Source organism: Capsicum annuum, chromosome 6, assembly GCF_002878395.1.
Source record: "Capsicum annuum cultivar UCD-10X-F1 chromosome 6, UCD10Xv1.1, whole genome shotgun sequence".
Lineage (NCBI taxonomy): Eukaryota > Viridiplantae > Streptophyta > Magnoliopsida > Solanales > Solanaceae > Capsicum > Capsicum annuum.
Window position 1 is genome coordinate 34,894,171 of NC_061116.1, and position 20,158 is coordinate 34,914,328.

General features: G+C 37.4%; 1 protein-coding gene across 1 annotated transcript; it reads right to left on the minus strand.

Moving 5' to 3' along the window:
- Window positions 1-13,669: 13,669 nt before the first annotated feature.
- Window positions 13,670-19,576, minus strand: LOC107853424. Its single transcript, XM_016698417.2, has 4 exons — window positions 18,131-19,576; window positions 16,259-17,913; window positions 15,348-15,620; window positions 13,670-14,392 (listed from the first exon to the last, which is right to left on the minus strand). The coding sequence occupies exons 1-4, from the start codon at window positions 19,338-19,340 to the stop codon at window positions 14,093-14,095; spliced, it is 3,438 nt and encodes a 1,145-aa protein (XP_016553903.2). The 5' UTR covers window positions 19,341-19,576; the 3' UTR covers window positions 13,670-14,092.
- Between the last annotated feature and the right edge of the window lie 582 nt (window positions 19,577-20,158).

The window sequence follows — 20,158 nt, forward strand, 5'->3', positions numbered from 1 at the left end:
GATGGAAGCTCATTGCTTCAAGTCTAATCCCAATCAACCCAGAAGTCACCTAATCACTGCGTAAAAAAAGTAGGAGTATCTCTGAACCTTACATCACATAGGGATACAAAGCCCAGAGACGTTTAGCGGGTTGAACACTAAGATGTAACTTAGGGATAAGAGGATAAAGTAAGGCTATGATCAAAAATTCAAAACAAGTCAGAATCCAAATGCACACAAGCATATGCATACACACACACAAACATACACACACACACATGCATATATATAACATGTCAGGGTAGAATCAAGGTTTAGCATGCACTTTAAAATATTAACTTGGGTTTAGTAGCATAACTATCATAATAAGGCACCTACGAGCTATATGGGTCCAGCTCTCCCCCAACTGAAAATGCCCCAGTGCGTGTAGCCATACGAACCAGAGAATAATTATATGTACATATGCACCATGGGGTACTCGAACATCCTGGCATATATCAAAGGTGACTTAAGCACCTAATTATTTAAAATGGGTGACTTGAATCACCCAATTATATCATAAGGGGGACTCGAACCACCCGATCATTTAAACCCCCGCATCGACAATCGTAATTTCCAGTATTGGTCCCTCGGGACCTCCACTTTTATGGCCTGGCCACACAATTTTCTTTTAAGCCCAATTAAAACTTTAGCACACATTCTAATTAATTGAACCAATTCATTCATTATGGCATCCCGTTCGTATCATCACACCAACCTCACTTGCAAGTTATAATTATCATACCATGACAATTAACCATTCATATAGGGAAATTTATAACCCCTCTAAGCTTAATTATTCATTTATACGGGGAATCCAAAAACCTCATAATTCAATAAAATCAATCTGTGGTTCATTAACCTTTTTATGCCAACACATTAGTATAGGAGAGCAAGTCAAACATGTGACAAAACCGTGTTCAATAACAATTTCACATTTTAGGTTGAGGAAACACAATTTCCAAAACCATATATTAGGGCAAAATCATCAAATTGGGAAAAACCATGACCCCTTAGTTTATTCACCATTCTTATGCACCCCACAAGTTGAAAATCATAAATAAAACATGAATAATGTATAATAAATCATGGAAATCAATTTAATAATCAACCATGCCAAAATCCTTAACCCATACCAAAATCCATATTCAAATCCACATAAATAACTATATAATTTCATGTTGTAAGTGAAACAAGTTTAAGGATAAAGTCACATGCCTGAAATATGAAGATTTATGGAGACAATTCAACCCTTGAAGATTTGGATGGCTAAGTATGAGAAACCCTAGCTTGTTCTTACCTTAGGTTTTTGAGAGAATGTTTTTGATGTGTTATGGATGAGAATGAAGTCCCAATTATTTTTTAAGGTCGTGGGATATGTTTAGGAAAAGAGGAAAATATCCAGAATGCCCTTAGTAAAAATATTAAAATTTGACACCCAGTCGCTATGGGTGACCTTACGAATCGTACATTCACCCTACAACTTGTGACATATAGTCATATATTGGACAATACCCATGGGCATCCACACTGGTTTGGTTACGACTGAGTCATATAGCTCATCAAGTGACCCTACGACTTACAGGGTCCTTGTCATAGTCAAGACACAATCCTTTGGGTAACACACTGGTAATACTACGATTGGTACTTTATGACTTGTATAGAGTCCTTACAACTCATTGGGTATAACCGTGATCAAGCCAGAAGCCTTAAGACGTCACACTGGTTTGGCTACGGAAGGGACTATATGATTCGTATAGAGTCTTGACGACTCGTGACCTCAATTCATCACCAAGAAAGTAACTCGGGCAAAACTCACTGGACACACTATGATTTGGGTCCTATAACACGTTAAGACACCTTACAACTCATATGGTGAGTCATAGGTTAGACAGTGAGTTCAAAAATTAGAATTTTCTAGGGGAAAAAATTTGGGGTGTCACATTCTCTGCCATCCCCCTTAGGATCATTTGTCCTCGAATGATGAGACAAAGTATTTATTAGCATGATCTGGCACCAAAACACAACTACACTTAACTATAACAAAGAAATAAAACAAAGATATCAAGGAAATCACATACCTTAAGCACAATTATCCAGGACGGAGAACAAGAATGGTTATTTCAACTTCATGTCCTCTTCATCTTCCCAAGTAGCTTCTTCAATCTTATGATTCTTCCAAAGGATATTTACCGAATACATGTTCTTGGTCTGCAATTGACGGACTTGCTGATCCAAGATTTCCACTGAGACTTCCTCATAAGATAAAGAATCCAAAACACCCACACTCTACAAGGGAACAATCAAGGATGGATCACCCACACAGTTTTTTAACATCGAGACATGAAAAATCAGATGAATGGAACCCAAACTTGGAGGAAAATCTAACTCATACGACAAGTTTCCCACTCTCTTCAAAACCAAATACGGGATAATATAACGGGGACTGAGCTTCTTCTTTTTTCTAAACCACACCACTTTCTTCATGGGCGATACCTTCAAGAATGCCCAATCGCCAACATCAAACTCTAACTCTCTTCACCTTACATCTACATAGGACTTTTGGCAACTTTGGGTGGTTTTAAGCCTATCCTGAATCACCTTCACCTTCTCCATGGCTTGGTAAACCAAATTTGGGACAAATAATCTAGTCTCACCACTTTGAACCATCTAATAGGAGAACAATATCTCCTACCATAAAGAGCCTCGAAAGGAGTCATTCCAACACTAGAGTGATAACTACTATTATAAGTGAACTCGGTCACAGACAAATGATCAACCCAACTACCACCAAGGTCGATAACACATGCCCGAAGCATATCTTCCAAAGTCTAGACAGTCCTCTCTGCCTGTCAATTCGTTTGTGGGTGAAAAGTGGTACTAAGGTTCACCTTAGTCCCTAAACCCCTCTAAAATGAAGGCAAAAAATGAGATGAGAACTGAGTACCTCGATAAAAAATGATAGAAACTGGAGAAACATGCAATTTGACGACTTCCTAAATAAAAAGCTTAGCATAATCATCCCCAGAATAGTTAGTCCTCACTGGTAGGAAGTGAGTGGACTTAGTAATTCTATCCACGATGTCCTAAATAGAATCAGACTGGTTTTGAGATTATGGGAGACCGATAACAAAATCCATACCAATCACTTCCCATTTTTTACAGGAAACTCGATCTCTTAAGACAATCCACTAGGACTCAAGTGCTCCATGGTCACTTGTTGACATACCATGCACTTAGCCACAAAATAGACCATATCTCTCTTCATGTTATTCCACCAATAAATCTCCTTCAGGTCATGGTACATCTTTATTAAACCAGGATGAACAGTGTACCTTGACTCATGAACCTTAGCCAAGATCCTCTCTCTCAGCCCATCAATATCAAGAACATACAACCTACCTTGGTACCTCAAGATACTATCACCGCCAATCTTGAAATCTATCACTTTCTTCTTACCAACATCGTCCTTGATTTGCATCAAGAAAGGGTCCAAAACCTATTTTTCTTTCACCTCAGTACCAAGAGATTACTTTATCACCTCTTGCACAATTACACCATTATTCTCAGAGTCCAAGAGACAAACTCCAAGATTTGCTAAACATTGAATATCTCTCACTAATTCTTACTTCTCCTCATCCACATAGGATAAATTACCCATAAATAACCTTCTAAGTGCATCAGCAACTACGTTAGCTTTACCTAGATGATAATGGAGGCTCATGTTGTAATCCTTGAGAAACTTAAGCCATCTTCTTTGCCTGAGTTTTAGCTCCTTCTGGGTGAACACGTATTATAGGCTCTTATAATCCAAATAGATGTTAACATAAACTCTATACAAGTAATGACGCCAAATCTTTAATGCAAACACCACATCCAATAATTCTAGGTTGTGCATCGGATAATTCTTCTCATAAGCTTTCAACTGCCTAAAAGCATTTGCCACCAGTACCTACTGTATCAATATATAACCCAATCCCACACGGGATGAATAACAATAAACAACGTCATCAATACCCTTGGGAAGGGCCAAAATAGGAGCAGAAGTCAACTTGTCTTTCAACATCCCAAAACTTCCCTCACAAGCGTCGGACCACCGAAACTTCATCTTTTTCTAGGTTAACTTTATCAACGAGGAAGAAATCACCGAGAATCTCTCCACAAACCTCCTATAATAATTGGCTAATCCCAAGAATCTTTGAATATCAATAAGAGTCATGGGTCTAGGCCACTTCTTAACCACTGCAACTTTCTGTGGATACACCATGATCCCTTCACTAGATACAACGTGACCAAGAAAGGTCATAACTCTTAACCAGAACTCACACTTCAAAAACTTGGCATACAAACACTGATCCTTAAGGGTCTGCAATACTATACAGAGGTGATTAGAATAATCCTCCTCACTCCTCAAATATACTAGAGTACCATCAATAAAATAATACAAACAAATCCAAGATCTGAAGGAATACTCGATTTATAAGATCATAAATATCGCATGTGCATTAGTCAAACCAAAGGACATTACCAAAAACTTAAAATGACCATACTGGGTTTGGAAAGCAGTCTTAGGTATATCCAGCTCCCTAATCTTCAACTGATGATAACTCGATCGAAGGTCGATCTTAGAAAAGTACTTAACACATTGAAGTTGGTTAAAAAGATCATCAATCCTAGGGAAAGAGTACTTATTCTTTACCATCACTATATTCAACTAGTGGTAATCTATACACATCTGAAGGAAACCATCCTTCTTACGCACGAAGAGAATAGGATCACCCCACAGAGACACACCAGGGCAGATAAAACCCTTGTCAAGAAGATCTTTTAACTGCTTCTCAAGTTCTTTTAACTCAGCCAGAGTCATTTTATAAGGAGGGGGTGGAGATAGGATGAGTATTGAGAACAAGATCAATCCCAAAGTCTATTTCTCTGTCGGGAGAAATACCAGGAAGATCATTAAAAAAGACCTTAGGAAGCTCATTAACCACAGGGATAGATTGTAGTGAGGGACCCTCCAAACTAAAATCCTTAACATGCACTAGATGATAAATATACCACTTTGAAATCAACTTTTGAGCTCTAAGATATGAAATAAACCTTCATTTAGGCACTAGGGAACTCCATTCCTATTTTATAAATGGCTCATTAGAATATTTGAAAATAACCTTACGGGTTCGACAATCTAAAGAGGCATAGCACAGTGCAACCAATCTATCCCCAAGATCATATCAAAGTCAACTATATCCAACTCTATCAAGTCTACCAGTGCTGAGCCAAAAGCAATACCCTTTGGTACAGGAGCTGATGAAGTAGCAATAGGAACCTTGTTAGCCCCAAAAGTAACCTTAGAAGGACAATCCTAATGTATATAACTAATTTGACCGCAACTAAAACACTGATTCTTCCCCTTCTCATACTGACCATGATGCAGTTGACCATAAAACTGATAAGAAGGGTATGATAGAGCTGACTGTGCCTCACTGGCCTAAGATTCGAAACCTTGTTCCCTAGGACCCTCACTACTCTGGAAACGACAATCATCAGATAGCTTCAGATATAGAGCACTAGTCATCGAATAGGAGTTAGGGCTGTCCTAATTCTTTTTCTTAGACTACTGCCTGCCATCCCTACCATTGCTTTGCTGACCTCCACCATGATCTGAATGTATGAACCTCTTACTCTGCCTTTCGCCCATCTCTTCTTAATTTTTTTTCCTTTTCAACTTGTTGTATATACACCATAAGTCTAGAGATATCCATATACTTGTTCAATAAGGCGACCTTTCTCTCCAAAACCAAATCACAAGACAACCCAAAAGAAAACTTTCTCATCATATCCCTCATTCTAGATACTAAATCAAAGGCATAGCGAGACAACTGATGGAACTTCAAGGCATACTCTTTCACCATAATTTTTCCCTTACTTCAAATTTATGAACTCCTCAACTTTCACCTCTCTTAACTCCTGAGGAAAGACGCAATCAAGAAAAGCACTCAAAAAGTCATCCCATATGGCCTGTTTATCATCCTATCCCCTCAACTGCTTCCACTCTTAATACCATTGGCATGCCACATCCTTCAACTGATATACGACAAGCTCCATACCTTAGGAGTCAGACGCATACATCACCCAAAAAATCTTTTCCATCTCATCAATTAACCTTTGAGGATCCCCATCAACCTTAGTTCCATTGAAGGTCGGAGGACTCAACCTCATAAACTGGCCAACTCTAGAGGCCTCAGAAGAACTCACAGTAACACCAGCAAAACCCAACTAACGTGACTAAGATGTCACTAATTGGGTCAATAAATGAATGAAATAATGGAATATGGCATTAGTAATATCTCTTTAAGGTGAATGAGTAAGGAATGTCACCATCTAGAGAAAGATCAATAGAGACTAGTGGAAGTCTATGAGGGAAATTAGAAGCAGCGACCCTAGACTGGGTCTGTACCTCATAAGTAGGATGATTTCCATCCATATTGCCCTCAGGTGGGACAAAAGAGTTTCCACGAGTATCAGATCTTCAAGGAGGCATGATATAAATGTGAAGAAATAGGAAATAGAGGAGATTAAAGGCCTTAGACTCTAGTTCCCAAAAATAGAACACAAGAAAGAAAAATATTCCTAAATGCCTCGTAGTCTTTCCCTTATAAGTGTGGTGCGCTACATACCCATAAAAAAAACTCTACTTGACACGGCTTTGTGGACACCCAATTGACCATGAACCTAGGCTCTGATACGAAGATTGTCACGACCCAAACCAGGGACTGGTCATAAAGGGTATCTCAAGTTCGTCATAGACCGGAGACCACCCCCTTTGCCTAGCTAACCAGAATATAATACAATAACAATGATTGAATTCTGAACATATAAGAAGAAAGCATGATTAATAACTTAAAGGTATCTAAGATTTGTCAACAACCAAAACCAATAATGAATACCCAAGTCCAAAGTAATATCCACATGCCATGAAATAAAGCTCTTTCGAAGGATGGAAACTCACTACTTTAAATCTACTCATGAATCATGATCAACCCAAAAGTCGCCTAATCACTTTGTAAGAAAAGTAGGAGTGTATCCAAACCTTACATCACGTGGGAATGCATTGTTCGGGGACGGTTAGTGGGTTGAGCGCCAGCATGTAACCAGGAATAAAAGGATAAAGTAATGTCATGATCAATAATTCAAAACCTATCAAAATCTAAATGCACACAAGAATATGCATATATATATATATATATATATAACGTGTTGAGGTAGGGATCAAGGTTAAATATGCACTTTAAAATCTTAACCTGCGTTGTGTAGCATAACTGTCAAAATAAGGCACCCACGGGCTATATAGGTCCAGCTCTCCCTCAGCTGAAAGGGCCCTAGTGCGTGTAGCCTCACGAACTAGAAAATAATCATATGTACATATGAACCATGAGGGACTCGAACCTCCTGGCATATATCAAAGGTGACTTAAGTACCTAGTTATTTAACATGAGGGAGTCAAACCACCCAATCATATAATAAGGGAGAATCAAACCACCCGGTCATTTAGACCCCTGCATCGACAACTGCGATTTCCAGTATTGGTCTCTTGGGTCCTCTACTTTCATGGCCCAACTATACAACCCTCTTTTAAACCCAATTAAAATATTTAACACACATTCCCATTAATTGAACCAATTTATTCATTAAGGCATCCCGTTGGTATCGTCATACCAACCTCACTTGCAAGTTATTATTATCATGCCATGATAATTAACCATTCATATGGGGAAATTCGTAACCCCTCTAGGTTTGATTATTCATTCATACAGGGAATCCACAAACCCCAAGGTTTAATAAAATCAATCCATAGTTCCTTAACCTTTTTATACTAATGCATTAGTATAGGAGAGCAAGTCAAACCATGTGACAAAATCATATTCAATATCAATTTCACATTTGGGGTTGAGGGAACATAATTTCCAAAACCATATATCAGGAAAAATCATCAAATTAGGAAAAACCATGACTCCTTAGTTTATTCACCATGCCCATGTACCCCACAAGTTCAAAATTAATAATAAAGCACAAACAATGCATAATAAATCATGGAATCAATTTAAGAATCAACCATGCCAAAATCCTTAACCCATACCAAAACACATATTCAAATCCACATAAACAACCATATAATTTAATTCTTTAAGTAAAACAAGTTTAAGGATTGAGTCACTTACCTGAAATATTAAGAGTTATGGAGAGAATTCAACCTTTGAAGCTTTGGATGGCTAAGCATGAGAAACCCTAGCTTGTTTTCTTAGGAATTTTAAGAGAATTTAAGAGAATGTTTTTAATATGTTATGGATGAGAATGAAGTCCCAATTATGTTTTAAGGTCATGGGTTATGTTTAGGAAAAGAGGGAAATATCCAGAATGCCCCTAGTATAGAACTGAAATTTATCGCCCAGTTGCTATAGGTAACCTTATGACTCGTAGAGTTAGCCTACAACTCAAGAAATATAGTTGTAGGTTGGATAGTACCCATGGGTACCCACACTGGTCTAGTTATGACAGAGTCATACGACTCGTTAAGTGACCCTACGACTCGTAGGGTCCTAGTCGTAGTTAAGACAGAATCCTTTGGGTAACACACTGGTCACCCTATGATTGGTACCTTATGACTCATTAGGTCTAGTCGTGATCAAGGAAGAAGCATTAGAGCATCACACTAGTTTAGCTATAGAAGGGACTATACGACCCGTATTTAGTCTTGATGAGTCATGACTTGAAGTCGTCATTAAGGAAACAACTCGAGCAAAATTCACTGAAAACCCTATAATTTGGGTCCTATGACTCGTCAAGACACCATACGACTCGTATGGTGGGTCGTAGGTTGGACAATGAGTCTAAAACTCAGAATTTTCCAGGGGCAAAATACAAGGTGTCACATTAGTCATGTTTAAGGCCAACCTAGAGGATGATCTTTATAGACTGACAGGAAAAACCATTATTGGATTTGTTAATGTATCTACCATACACTTATCTAATGATAATAAGGCAAGATTGTGGCATATGCGACTGGGTCATATGAGTGCACGGGGATTAGAGATGCTGAGAAATTATAACTTTTTGAATGGTGAGAAAATTAACACGCTTGAATTTTGTTAGCAATATGCCCTAAGGAATCAAAAGAAGGTCAGCTTTAGCATCAGTAAACACATGATGGAAGGGGTGCTAGACTATATCTATTCAAATTTATGGGGCCCCTCTAAGCTTTTATTGAAGGGAGAAAAGACGTATCTTCTCATGTTTATTGATGATTTTTCACGAAAGGTATGAGTATGTTTCTTAAAATCAAAAAGTGATACTTTTGAAGCATTTAAGAAGTGGAAGATATTGGTTAAGAGTCAAATAGAGCGAAAAATCAAGTATCTTCGCACAGGTAATGGCTTGGAGTTTTTTAATGAAGGGTTTAATGATTTCTGCAAGGTTCATAGAAACTCAAAACATAAGACGATCAGGCATACACCACAATAGAATGGATTTGCTAAGAGCATGGGCATAACTCTTATTGAAAAGGCTCGTTGTATGCTCCTACAAGCCAAAATGTCCAAATTATTTTGGGTTAAAGCAGTTCACACTGCTTCTCATATTTCCAATCTTCAGCATCAATGGTTGATTTTAAGACTCAAAATGAGGTATGGTATTGTCGAGTGAACCCTTTAACTATTCATACTTATGAATATTTGGGTGTCCAACTTATTATCATGTTAATTAAGGACATCTTGAACCAAGGGCTACAAAGGCCATATTTGTAGGCTATGTAGATGGAGTAAAAGGGTACAAACTTTAGTGATTGTCCTTACTCAATTTTGTAGTGAGTAGAGATGTTATCTTTGATGAATCCTCTGTACTTGTGTTTCTGTGGAGTTATTAGAAAATAAGAACAATGAGTAAGTGGAGTTATCAGTGAAGCTTACCCAGGAGAAGGATAAAGAGACTCAAATTAATGAGTAAAAAAATGGAGATCTTAAAGAACTTATTGTTAATGAACCATACATAATTACGAAGAAAAGGGACAAAAGATAGATATGGAAATCAGAACGTCTTATAAAGCAAGAAAATCTGATGACATATGTGTTCATAGCTGCAGAAGAAGATATTAAAGTTATTGAACCCTCCTCGTATGTTGAATCAACTTCTTGCAAGGATGCTACTTAATAGCGGTTAGCCATGATAGAAGAAATGGAGTCTCTTCACAAGAATAAGACACAGGTCTTAGTTGAAAGGCCAAAGTAAAAGAGGACAGTTGGATACATATGGGTCTACAAAAATAAAGAGGAATTCTAGATGTGAAATATACTAGGTTCAAGGCGAGGTCAATTGTAAAGGGTTTCTATCAGAAGAAGAAAGTCTACAATGAAAGAGAAATTCCAAAAGTGAAAGTTACTACATTCAAAGCGAGATCGATTGTAAAGGGTTTCTATTAGAAGGAGAAAAGTCTACAATGATATTTTCTCTTCGGCCGTGAAGCATAGCTCAAGTTTGTAAGTATATTGTTATCTCCTTATTTTAAACTTTCAGATTACAAATGCCTCAATCTGGAGTGAGGTGGAGCATATGTCAAATGTTCCTTATGCTAGTGTAATTGGTAGCATTATATATTCTATGGTATGCACACATCTAAATATTGCTCAATCTATAAGTGTAGTAAGGAAGTACATAGCCAACCCATGCAAGAAGCATTAGAAAACTATCAAGTTGATATTGAGATATCTCAAACAAACTTCTGATGTTGGCCTAACCTTTTAAAAAGGTAAAGATATTTCAATTCTCAATTATGTGGATTCTGACTATGCAAGGGATCTTGATAGAAGGAGATCCACAATTGGATACATCTTTACTCTCATTGGCAGTGTAGTTAGTTGTAAATCGACTTTATAGTCGATTGTCACTTTGTCCACAATAGAGGCGAAATATATAGCAATAACGGAGGCCGTGAAAGAAGCTATTAGATTGAAAGGTTTAATGGCAGAATTGAGTTTGGTTCAATTGGAATCAACTCTAAGATGTGACAATCAAAGTGCTATTCATTTGATTATAAATCAAGATTTCATGAGCGCACCAAATACATTGATGTTAGGTTCCATTTCATTCGAGATGTCGTTGAATAGAGAACTATCAAGGTCATGAAGGTTATCACATACGACAATGTTGTAGGCAGATTGACCAAGCTAGTTCCACTTGCCAAATTTGCACACTGCAAGGACTTGGCAGAGTACGCATCAACTGATGCAACTCGTAGAGAACGGCTGCTAGATGGAGCTAGTATGTTCAACAAAGGTTTGATTATTCTTATTTCTTACAACGGGTTGCCCAGTAAGCTTAGAAGTTTTGGCCAGAGTTGTTCATATGCATGCTCGAAACACAAATCAAGGTGGAAATTGAAAGAGTTGGTTTGATTTTTGTGGGGCCTAATCCATGTGGAAGAAAACTCCATGTGCCAATTTACTTGGCGAGGAAATGAACTTGGAGAGAAAGCAAAAATTTGTGAAGGACAAATTTTTATTTATATTTTCTTTTCTTATTTTGTGTTTGGAGCCCAATATGGTTATTCATCATTGTTGAAACTATCCTAAAATTCATAGTTATCCATTGCAAAATTAGAGAGTTGAGAGAGCAATTCTCTTATGTGTAATTGGGATCTTTCCCATATCTTCGTTAATATAAAGCCCACTGTTCTTTATGGATGTAGGATCATTTGGACCGAAACACGTTAAATATTGTGTCTTTCTCTTATTCTTTATTTCGTGTTTCTGCTACATCCTACATGATGCCCTGAGATGCGGCTTATTATGGATTCTTTGCTAGCAAAACATGTTTTATATGTCCCATACCCCGTCAAGGTATGGGATGACTTAGAGCTGATCACATATAGATCAGACTCCATGTACCTACATGGAGGATTAGGTTAGTTAAACTAAGAACTTTCTATAATTAAATTAGCGATGATGAAAGATGAACGTTAAGGCCAACCTAATGATGTTTTGAACCTTTTCGATTTGCTTTTACATGAATGACTATGATTCCCTAAGTTGTGTTTCTCTTCTTCAGTTACGTTTCATGTTTAATTTTTCATATTTCCTTACATCCCTTTTGCCAAGACTGCTTCATTTTTAATAATGTAGACTCAAGTATTCAAACAGATGACCGAATGGCATAGTAGCTTCTACTCATTCAGTTATTGGTCAAACCCACTCGCTTTTGGGGTGTGTCCTTTATTGTAGCATTTCTTGTTTTTCTTATTGGTATGTCGGGTGCCTTGTCTCGGTAAAAAAGTTTATTCATGTTATGTTGGAGGCTTCACAGATTTGTCAAGTCTACTATATTCATTCGTGGAGTAAAACTTGGCAAATCCTTCTATCAATTGCCGAGTTAAGGCATCGAGTGTCGATCTCGCCTAGGCCTAGGATCAGGGTGTGACATCAACAATCTTGGGAATTTAGGAAATATTAATAGAGTATTTGCTTCAGTGATTTACCATTATCAAAGAGCTAATGAATGGCTTCAGTGACATCCTTACCTATGATGCTCCAAGTTGACTTGAAAAACCACTGCTACACCTATCATGCCTAAGCTTTTTGCATTGTCAATCCGAAAAAGAGCTTGTTTGACATCTTTCACACTATAGGTAGCCTGGTGCACTAAATCTTCCGTTATGCGCAGGTCCAGGGAAGGGCCTCACCACAAGGGTGTATTGCACACAGCCTTACCTTGCATTTCTGCCTGGGGCTTTTTCCAAGCTTAAACCCATGACCTTCTGGTCACATGGTAGCAACTTTACCGGTTACTCCAAAGCAGCCCTTCAACATCTTTCACACCATATAGCAGTAGAGGGCACTGTGTTGAGCCATAGACAACACTGGACCCTGACTAAGAGTAGAAATATATGGAGTTGTCATCAGCAAGTTTGATCAGTGTTGCTTTGGCTCTCAATTGAAGGAACATTTCAGCCAAGTAAGAGCACTTCCTAAACTTCTGATACTTCTCCCTTTCAAGCTGTTGAAGTACACTACTTTGAGGGTTATCTTGCAATTGTGTCAGTAGGTGAACTAATATTTCTCTATCCTCTTTTGCTTCAGTTTCAACATTCCTGAAGTACTAGCCATTGAGAGTCATCAATATTAACATTCCAACCAGTCTTAACAACATCACTAAATGGAGGATGTTGAGCCAGGTGTTGCAAAACTGAAAGGACCTTCTTGGTCTAGGTCTAATAGCAGTTAGCGTCACTCTAGCAGGGCAGTGATCACTAATGCCTGCAGGAAAGAACACTTCTTCACAAGAAGGTATAGTACTTAACCACTCATTGTTAATAAAAATCCAATCAATCTTGGAGAAGATCCTTTGATCACTATTCTTATGATTCCAAGAGTATTTTTTCCCTGATGAGGGAACTCAATCAAGCCACAATCATCAAGGCAAGTTTGATTCCAAGTGTATATAGTTGGACCAGTGAAGATTATACAGTGGGCTTGAATCTCCTTAATGAGAGCGAGATATCCTAGCCTTAGTCTGAATATTTATTTATTCATTTTATTTTTCGACTATAATTTATGGTATTTTCACCAACAAATAGTAACATAAAAAGTTAGGGCAGGTTACCTGCTAGACATGTAATCAATGTCATTCTGTATAAATTACATCCTAAAATACTATACAACAGTGAATTTCCTCTGACTCTCCTATGTGTATACATCAAACTTCTATGTGTTCCTACGCACCAGTACCTTCCAAATTAATTTGAGTTACAATTTAAGGAGTCTCATGTGGAAAATCTTCCATCATCCAGAAAGAAGAAACAATCTGTCTTGCTCAGACTCTCAAGAAATGTTGTCGCAACTGTGTCATATCCTCTAAAAATGTACTACTTTTGAAGGATCAGACACGCACCTGTCGGAATTTTTGAAGAGGCTGAGAGACATAGGAAACAAGTATATGTTCATTTTCTCAAGGGGAAAAAACTAGATTCTTAACTATCCCTCATTAATCTTTAACCTTCTCTTTAGTCTTTACTATCTGTTCTGTCAATCTACGACTCAGTGTTTTCCTTTGCTGCTGCAGCATTACCCTTTTCTGAAGTTTCTTCACTTGCACTAATAGGAGTGACTGAATTTTCGTTCTTGTTAGTCGAGGAGGAAGCCAAATTAGCAACATCACTTGACTTTTGTTGTTTTGTGGTGTTGTTAGACACCACAGTGGTCTTCTTTGGTGATTCTACATGTGATTCAGAAACTTCTTTGAGGCTTGTTTTGGGTAAATCCTCCTTCTTCTTGTCATTATTGTGGTTAGTGGCTTCTTCATGAGACTTCTGTTCATCATTGGATGGTTTCTGCGCATTGCACAACCGAAAGGAAAATGTTTTACTTTGAAGCTTGTAATCGATGACGAAATCAGGAATTTCACTAAGGTTGTTCAAGATTCAATATAAATTATATGTGTAAAAAGTACATTTAAGATATATAGAAGGTATAATTTTCCTGCAAAGGATGTTCAATGACCACCCTTGAGCATATGTGGATCGGCACTACTTATAGCAATATTTTCACAAGAACAAGGATATGATAGAATGAACGTAATAGGAAAAGAGCATCTATTTGTGTTCTTGCAAAGAGCGCCTAAGTTTTAAGTATTGCTAGTACGAAAAATAGGAAAACCATTTCTCTAAGGGTCTTTTCGTGTATCATACTAACAAAAGTAATTCTAGCATAAAACTTGGCAATAAGTAATACCATATTTGGTTGGTTATTAAAGAACAGATAAAATTTTTGGTTGCCGTTTTGATACAATATTTGGTTGGCTTTATTGAACTCTTCGTGGCTTATAGCTGCCTAAAATATAAGGGATTTGTGAAGTATTTTATGAGTGATAGAATCTTAACAAGTGTATTAATGTTATATAGTTAAGAGTAACTGAAGATAAAGGATCTCTTGAAGTAATCAGTCCCCGTATAACAAACCAATACTAAATTTCACTGCATAACAATCTCTATATTATTATTCATTCTATGGACAATCCGTGCATTATAATCCCTGCATAACTAATCTTGAACAAAACGACCTTAAGGTTTTTATACTGTCAGTATATATCACTTAAATAATTGATGGAATCATTTGTTCCAGTCTAGATTGAAGGTTCTAGATTATGCATATTTTAGACTTAGTTATCGATATAAAGGATTTAACTTATATATACTCACAATGTAAATTCACACTCAGTGCTACTCGTAGCAGGTTGTCTGCCTTATTTTCATCGGCAGTTATGTGTAGTTAACTAAATAAACGTACCGTTTTAGCATCTGCGTGATGAGTTTGGTCTGCTGTGGATTCATCTAACGTAGCCCTTGTGTTTCTAGACATTCTTGGACTTGGACTTTCACCTATTTGTTCCGTCCTATCAAAGTGAAATAGAGGGCCTTGACCTGTTGAGGACTTTGGTTCGAGTAAAGACTTTGGTGATGATGAACAACTCGAGGCTGTTGGGACTTCTCGGATTGTAGATTGGAAGCTGATTGAATCTTGATTGACAGCTCTCTCTGATGGAATACCAGGTATCGGATCCTAAGATACATTATGAAAACAACAACAATAATTGAAATTTCAAACGTTCTATAAGTGAGAAACTGAAAAGAAAATGTTTTCTATTAAGTTTGTCGTGCAGTACTTGAATGCAACTGCAACTACATTTTATTATTGTTCTGTTAGGATGTAAACTGGCGTTTTCCTGTTCTGTTGCTGTAAAAGTTCTTGAGTAGTATCAAAATAATTTGCGGAATTATTGCATCTACTGAAAAATGTTTAAATCTACTTCCATATGTGTACAAGATTTATTTTCCTTTCTGCCAAAAGACACTACTATATTGATGCATTATATTGACACGTTCAATATTTTCATCCGGTTAGTACAAAGAACTAACTATATATAGTTTCTACCTTTAACAAATCGATACACAGCTAAACTCTGACAAAGGGTATTGTTTGCATGATAGATTTCAACTTGTATCAGTTAGTTTAACTTGGAGTTGAATTCTTAATGGTCACTCAGCTAATAGTTATTATCTCAGGATGTCAATTTTTTTTTTTTGTTGTTGAAGAAAGGTGACTTTCTAAGATAGTAACTGTTACTTGACTGGTCATCTGAGAAATCAACCTGTTTAACTTTCATAATCAGCATTGTCAACATTGTTAAATCACCTAACCTGCATTCTCTTCTGTTCTTGAGAATTTGAGGAGCCTTCATTTGCTGAAAACTTTGATTGAATCATAGAGTTGGGGGAGGGGGATGAAGTAGAGACAATTGAAACTTCTTCAACCACCAAATCATGTGGCGATGATGATGCTTGGGAATCTTCAATACTCTGGCTAATTATAGAAAAAACTTCTTCATTACCACGAAATGTTTCCTTTATGTCTTTTGTAGGGAGAGATTTTGAATTTTCTGCAGATTTTTGTGTCTCCGAATATGGAACTGAACTTTGCACTGTTGAATTTTTTAACTTAAGTTTTGAGCACTGAGGAGTGCTTGGATCACATTTTTCAGCAGTTACTTCAACTGGCATCTTATTGTTTACTTTGCGTGTGTCTACTTGTTGAGCCTTCAAATGCTTATCTTGACCAAAATTTGAACTAGATCCTTTGTCAGTTGTGATATTTGGTTGCGATACAGATTTAGTCGATGATGTACTAGAGGCTTCAAATGAGTGATGTCCTTGTCCAATAGTTGATAATGGCACATTTTCACTATGTTGTTCGCTGGCACTGTCTAGAACAAGTGATGCAACGTTGTTCTCTTTGCCTGAAATTGAATTTTCTGTTTCTGAAGGTAATTCTGAAGCTTGTAATGTTGAACTGCTTAAACTAAGATCTGACTCCTGGGAAGCATTTGAATCTGATCTCTCACTGGAGATGTGCATTGACCTATCATTTTGTAGCTGATCAATGCTCGAAGAGGATCCATGTTCAGTTAAGAAATTTGCTTGTAAAACAGATGTCGGTGATACTAATGATGTTGACGCGAAAGGAAGTGGTTGTACTGAAAATTCTGATTGTAACATTGAACCTTGGAATCTCTCATTAACTACAGATAGTCCTTCTGGCCTACGCTGTTGATAACTGCTGGTAGCTTGATTCCTCTCTGTCCTTGGAGGTGGAAATGAGCTTGAACCAGTGGAATACGGTTCAATTGTTCGTCCTGATGGAATATTTGGAGTCACATTATTCTCGCGCATATGAAATCTCGAAAATCCAAATTCCACTATATGTTGTTCAGTGATCTCGCGTACTTCTCTGGAATTTGATTCATTTTCATCTACTCTAGCTAGGTGAGATGAAGACATCAGTGTGTCTCCGCTGCTAGATGCGATAGCTTTTTCTATCTCTCCATCTATAGAAATTTCTTCACCCGCGGATGAGTTCCCATTATTTGTCAATGGAGGTGAACCAACTTCAGAAACCTCCACTTGCCGGTCAGAATCAATAGACAAGCCGGGAGTGCGATGCACAGGATGATTAGGATAGTATAAATGTTCATCCCCGCTCGTCTTCTCCAATGAGGATGAACCGAAATGTGATGGGTCACCTGATAAGTTCCTTAGAGCAGGAGAAGCAATAGACTTCAAGATTGCATCTTTGTCTATCTTATAGAATGGTTCATCATCTTCCGACGAAGATGAACTTTCCCTATTGCTAATGTCTTCCACTAGTACTGACTTTATCTGTACTTCACTGCTATCTCTTTCATCCTGGGTATTATCCTGGGCTTCCCTATTATGATCTCCTTTATAGGCCATGCTCATCTCTGGTTTTGACGCTTGAGATGGTACTTCCTCAACTACTCTATCATTGTCTTCCTTACCTGCAAACAATTCACATTTGTTAAGTTGCATTTAAACCCTGAACTTCGTGTGTGTGAGTTTGCTCATAGTGCTGCTCTCAAGCCCCCAGATAAAGGAGGAGGGTTGCGATAGGTTGACAGCCAGCATAAAACTAGTCAATATAAAATGACACCACGAATGTGTGCTTTGTTTGAACATCCATAGAAAAAAAGGAACAGAATAGATGTGTCATTTTACCTAATCGGTGTCTAGATTTGGAACTTTCAGATGCCTCTGGATACCTTTGCCTGGACGGAAAATCAGAATGAAGCGTCCGTTCACTTTGATCAAAGTTCAGATCCCCTGGAAGTGCAGCCCCTGTACAGAAGTTTTCATGCCTGGATAACATCAACTCCTTCTGTTCCTGAGCTGACATGAACTCTTGCATAAAACTGCCACCTCTGACATTAGGCTTCTCTTCATGCTGATCATATGGAAGGTCAAAAGGATTCTGATTTGGTCCCAAAATCGAAGGGGCTGAACCCGGGGTAGGTGAAACAGTACTAGTTGATTCTTTGTTCTTTGGAACTACAATTGAAGATATTGGAGGAAATGTTTCCTTGCAGCCTATATTCATCAGTGATCTTCTAACCTGTAGGCTCAGCATCTTTCGTGCTCGTCGTCTTGCCATTAAACTTTCCAATCTTTTAGTCCTTTCAATCTCAGAAAGTCCAAGATCCATGAGATTCTTTTGATCTTCATTGTTCCATAGCACAGCTTTATTTCTTGCCCCATCATATTCTGTTTCACCAAAACATTCTGCTTTCCTCTCATACATACAGCTAAAAGATTTGAAACATTTTGCATTTGCTTCATATGAGCAATCCGAATACCCAACAGGCCTTGGATTCATGAAAATACTCGAGCTGGAAGAACATTCAGCACGACCACTTATCGGATGCACTTCCACCTCTCGGATATCTTTCATTTTTTCTTCAATCAACTCGCCTTTGTCAACAAAATCATGATCACTAAAAGGTACTTGAAAGGATGCACCTTGTATAAATTTCTCCGCGCCTGTTTCTATACATTTCTTGGATTTTCTTTGTCTAACAGATCTAGCTCGAAAAAAAGCCTTTTGTGTATTGTCAATGCCATCTTCATCATGATCTTTTTCAACGTCATGGCTGATTATTTTCCTAGAAGGTTTCGAATCATCATCTCGTTCGAAGTGTTTAAAATTTGGAATGCTGAAAAAGACTATAAGAAGAATAGTGAAAAGGAACAAAAGGGGAAGGGAATAAATGAAAAACCAGGTGATTGATGGTGAAAGGGCATAAAACGAGATGAAGCATAACAAAGTGCATGAAACAAATGGATGTTTCTTGGCAAAAGTGGAGGAAAATTCTATAGAATATTTAATATTTGTCCATATCAAACTCCTAATATTGCTCGACTCAGAAGCCATTTCTGACTCAATTGTTGTATCATTAGGGAACTTTTGTTAAAAGGGTACATGAATCTCAAATTATGTAACAAATATATCTTGACAAAGGGGAAATGGATATAAACATAAAGAGACTCTCATTTCAATTAGTTGGATAAAGAATTTCCTTGTGAAGGATAAAGGATGACAAGAAACTCCGAAGAAAATGGGGCATACATGATGAAAATTATGTCCTTTTTTTCAAATAAAAAGTGGGATTGAGGAATTTTGTTCATTTTTTGTGCATGCTTTGTTAATTGTTAGTGAGACCCTCTTATTTTAGAAATTCTCCACCATCCTTGCTCCTGGTTTTTAGTGAAAACTAGTTTCTCGATACGTGCGTTGCACGTGTATATCAAGTCATGTATCATACGATTTTGTAAAGTAATACCAAAATTAACAAAAAAAGCTTTAGATAAATAATTATATATGGAAGAAAAGAGTGTAAATTTCATAAATGATCCACGTGGATCATTGTAAGTAGACTTCTTTGTTGAGGTTAAATGATTTGATATCAAAGGCACCTATATAAATGAACCCTAAAATCTTAATTATATAGTTATGCTGAGATTTTGCCAAGAAAAAAATAAAATTATTGTATCGCTTATACATATCTTTCAATCAGGTCCGCATCAATAAAGGGATTCCATGGTAAAAACAAAAGCTTAGTGCATCGTACTTGGGCCATACTCAATCTTAAAAGCTAGTTAATGAGGAGAGGATTATCCAAACAAATATAAGCAGAACATCAATTTATTCACCAATTATTGTGGGACTTTAATCCACTCTAAGACCCTTTC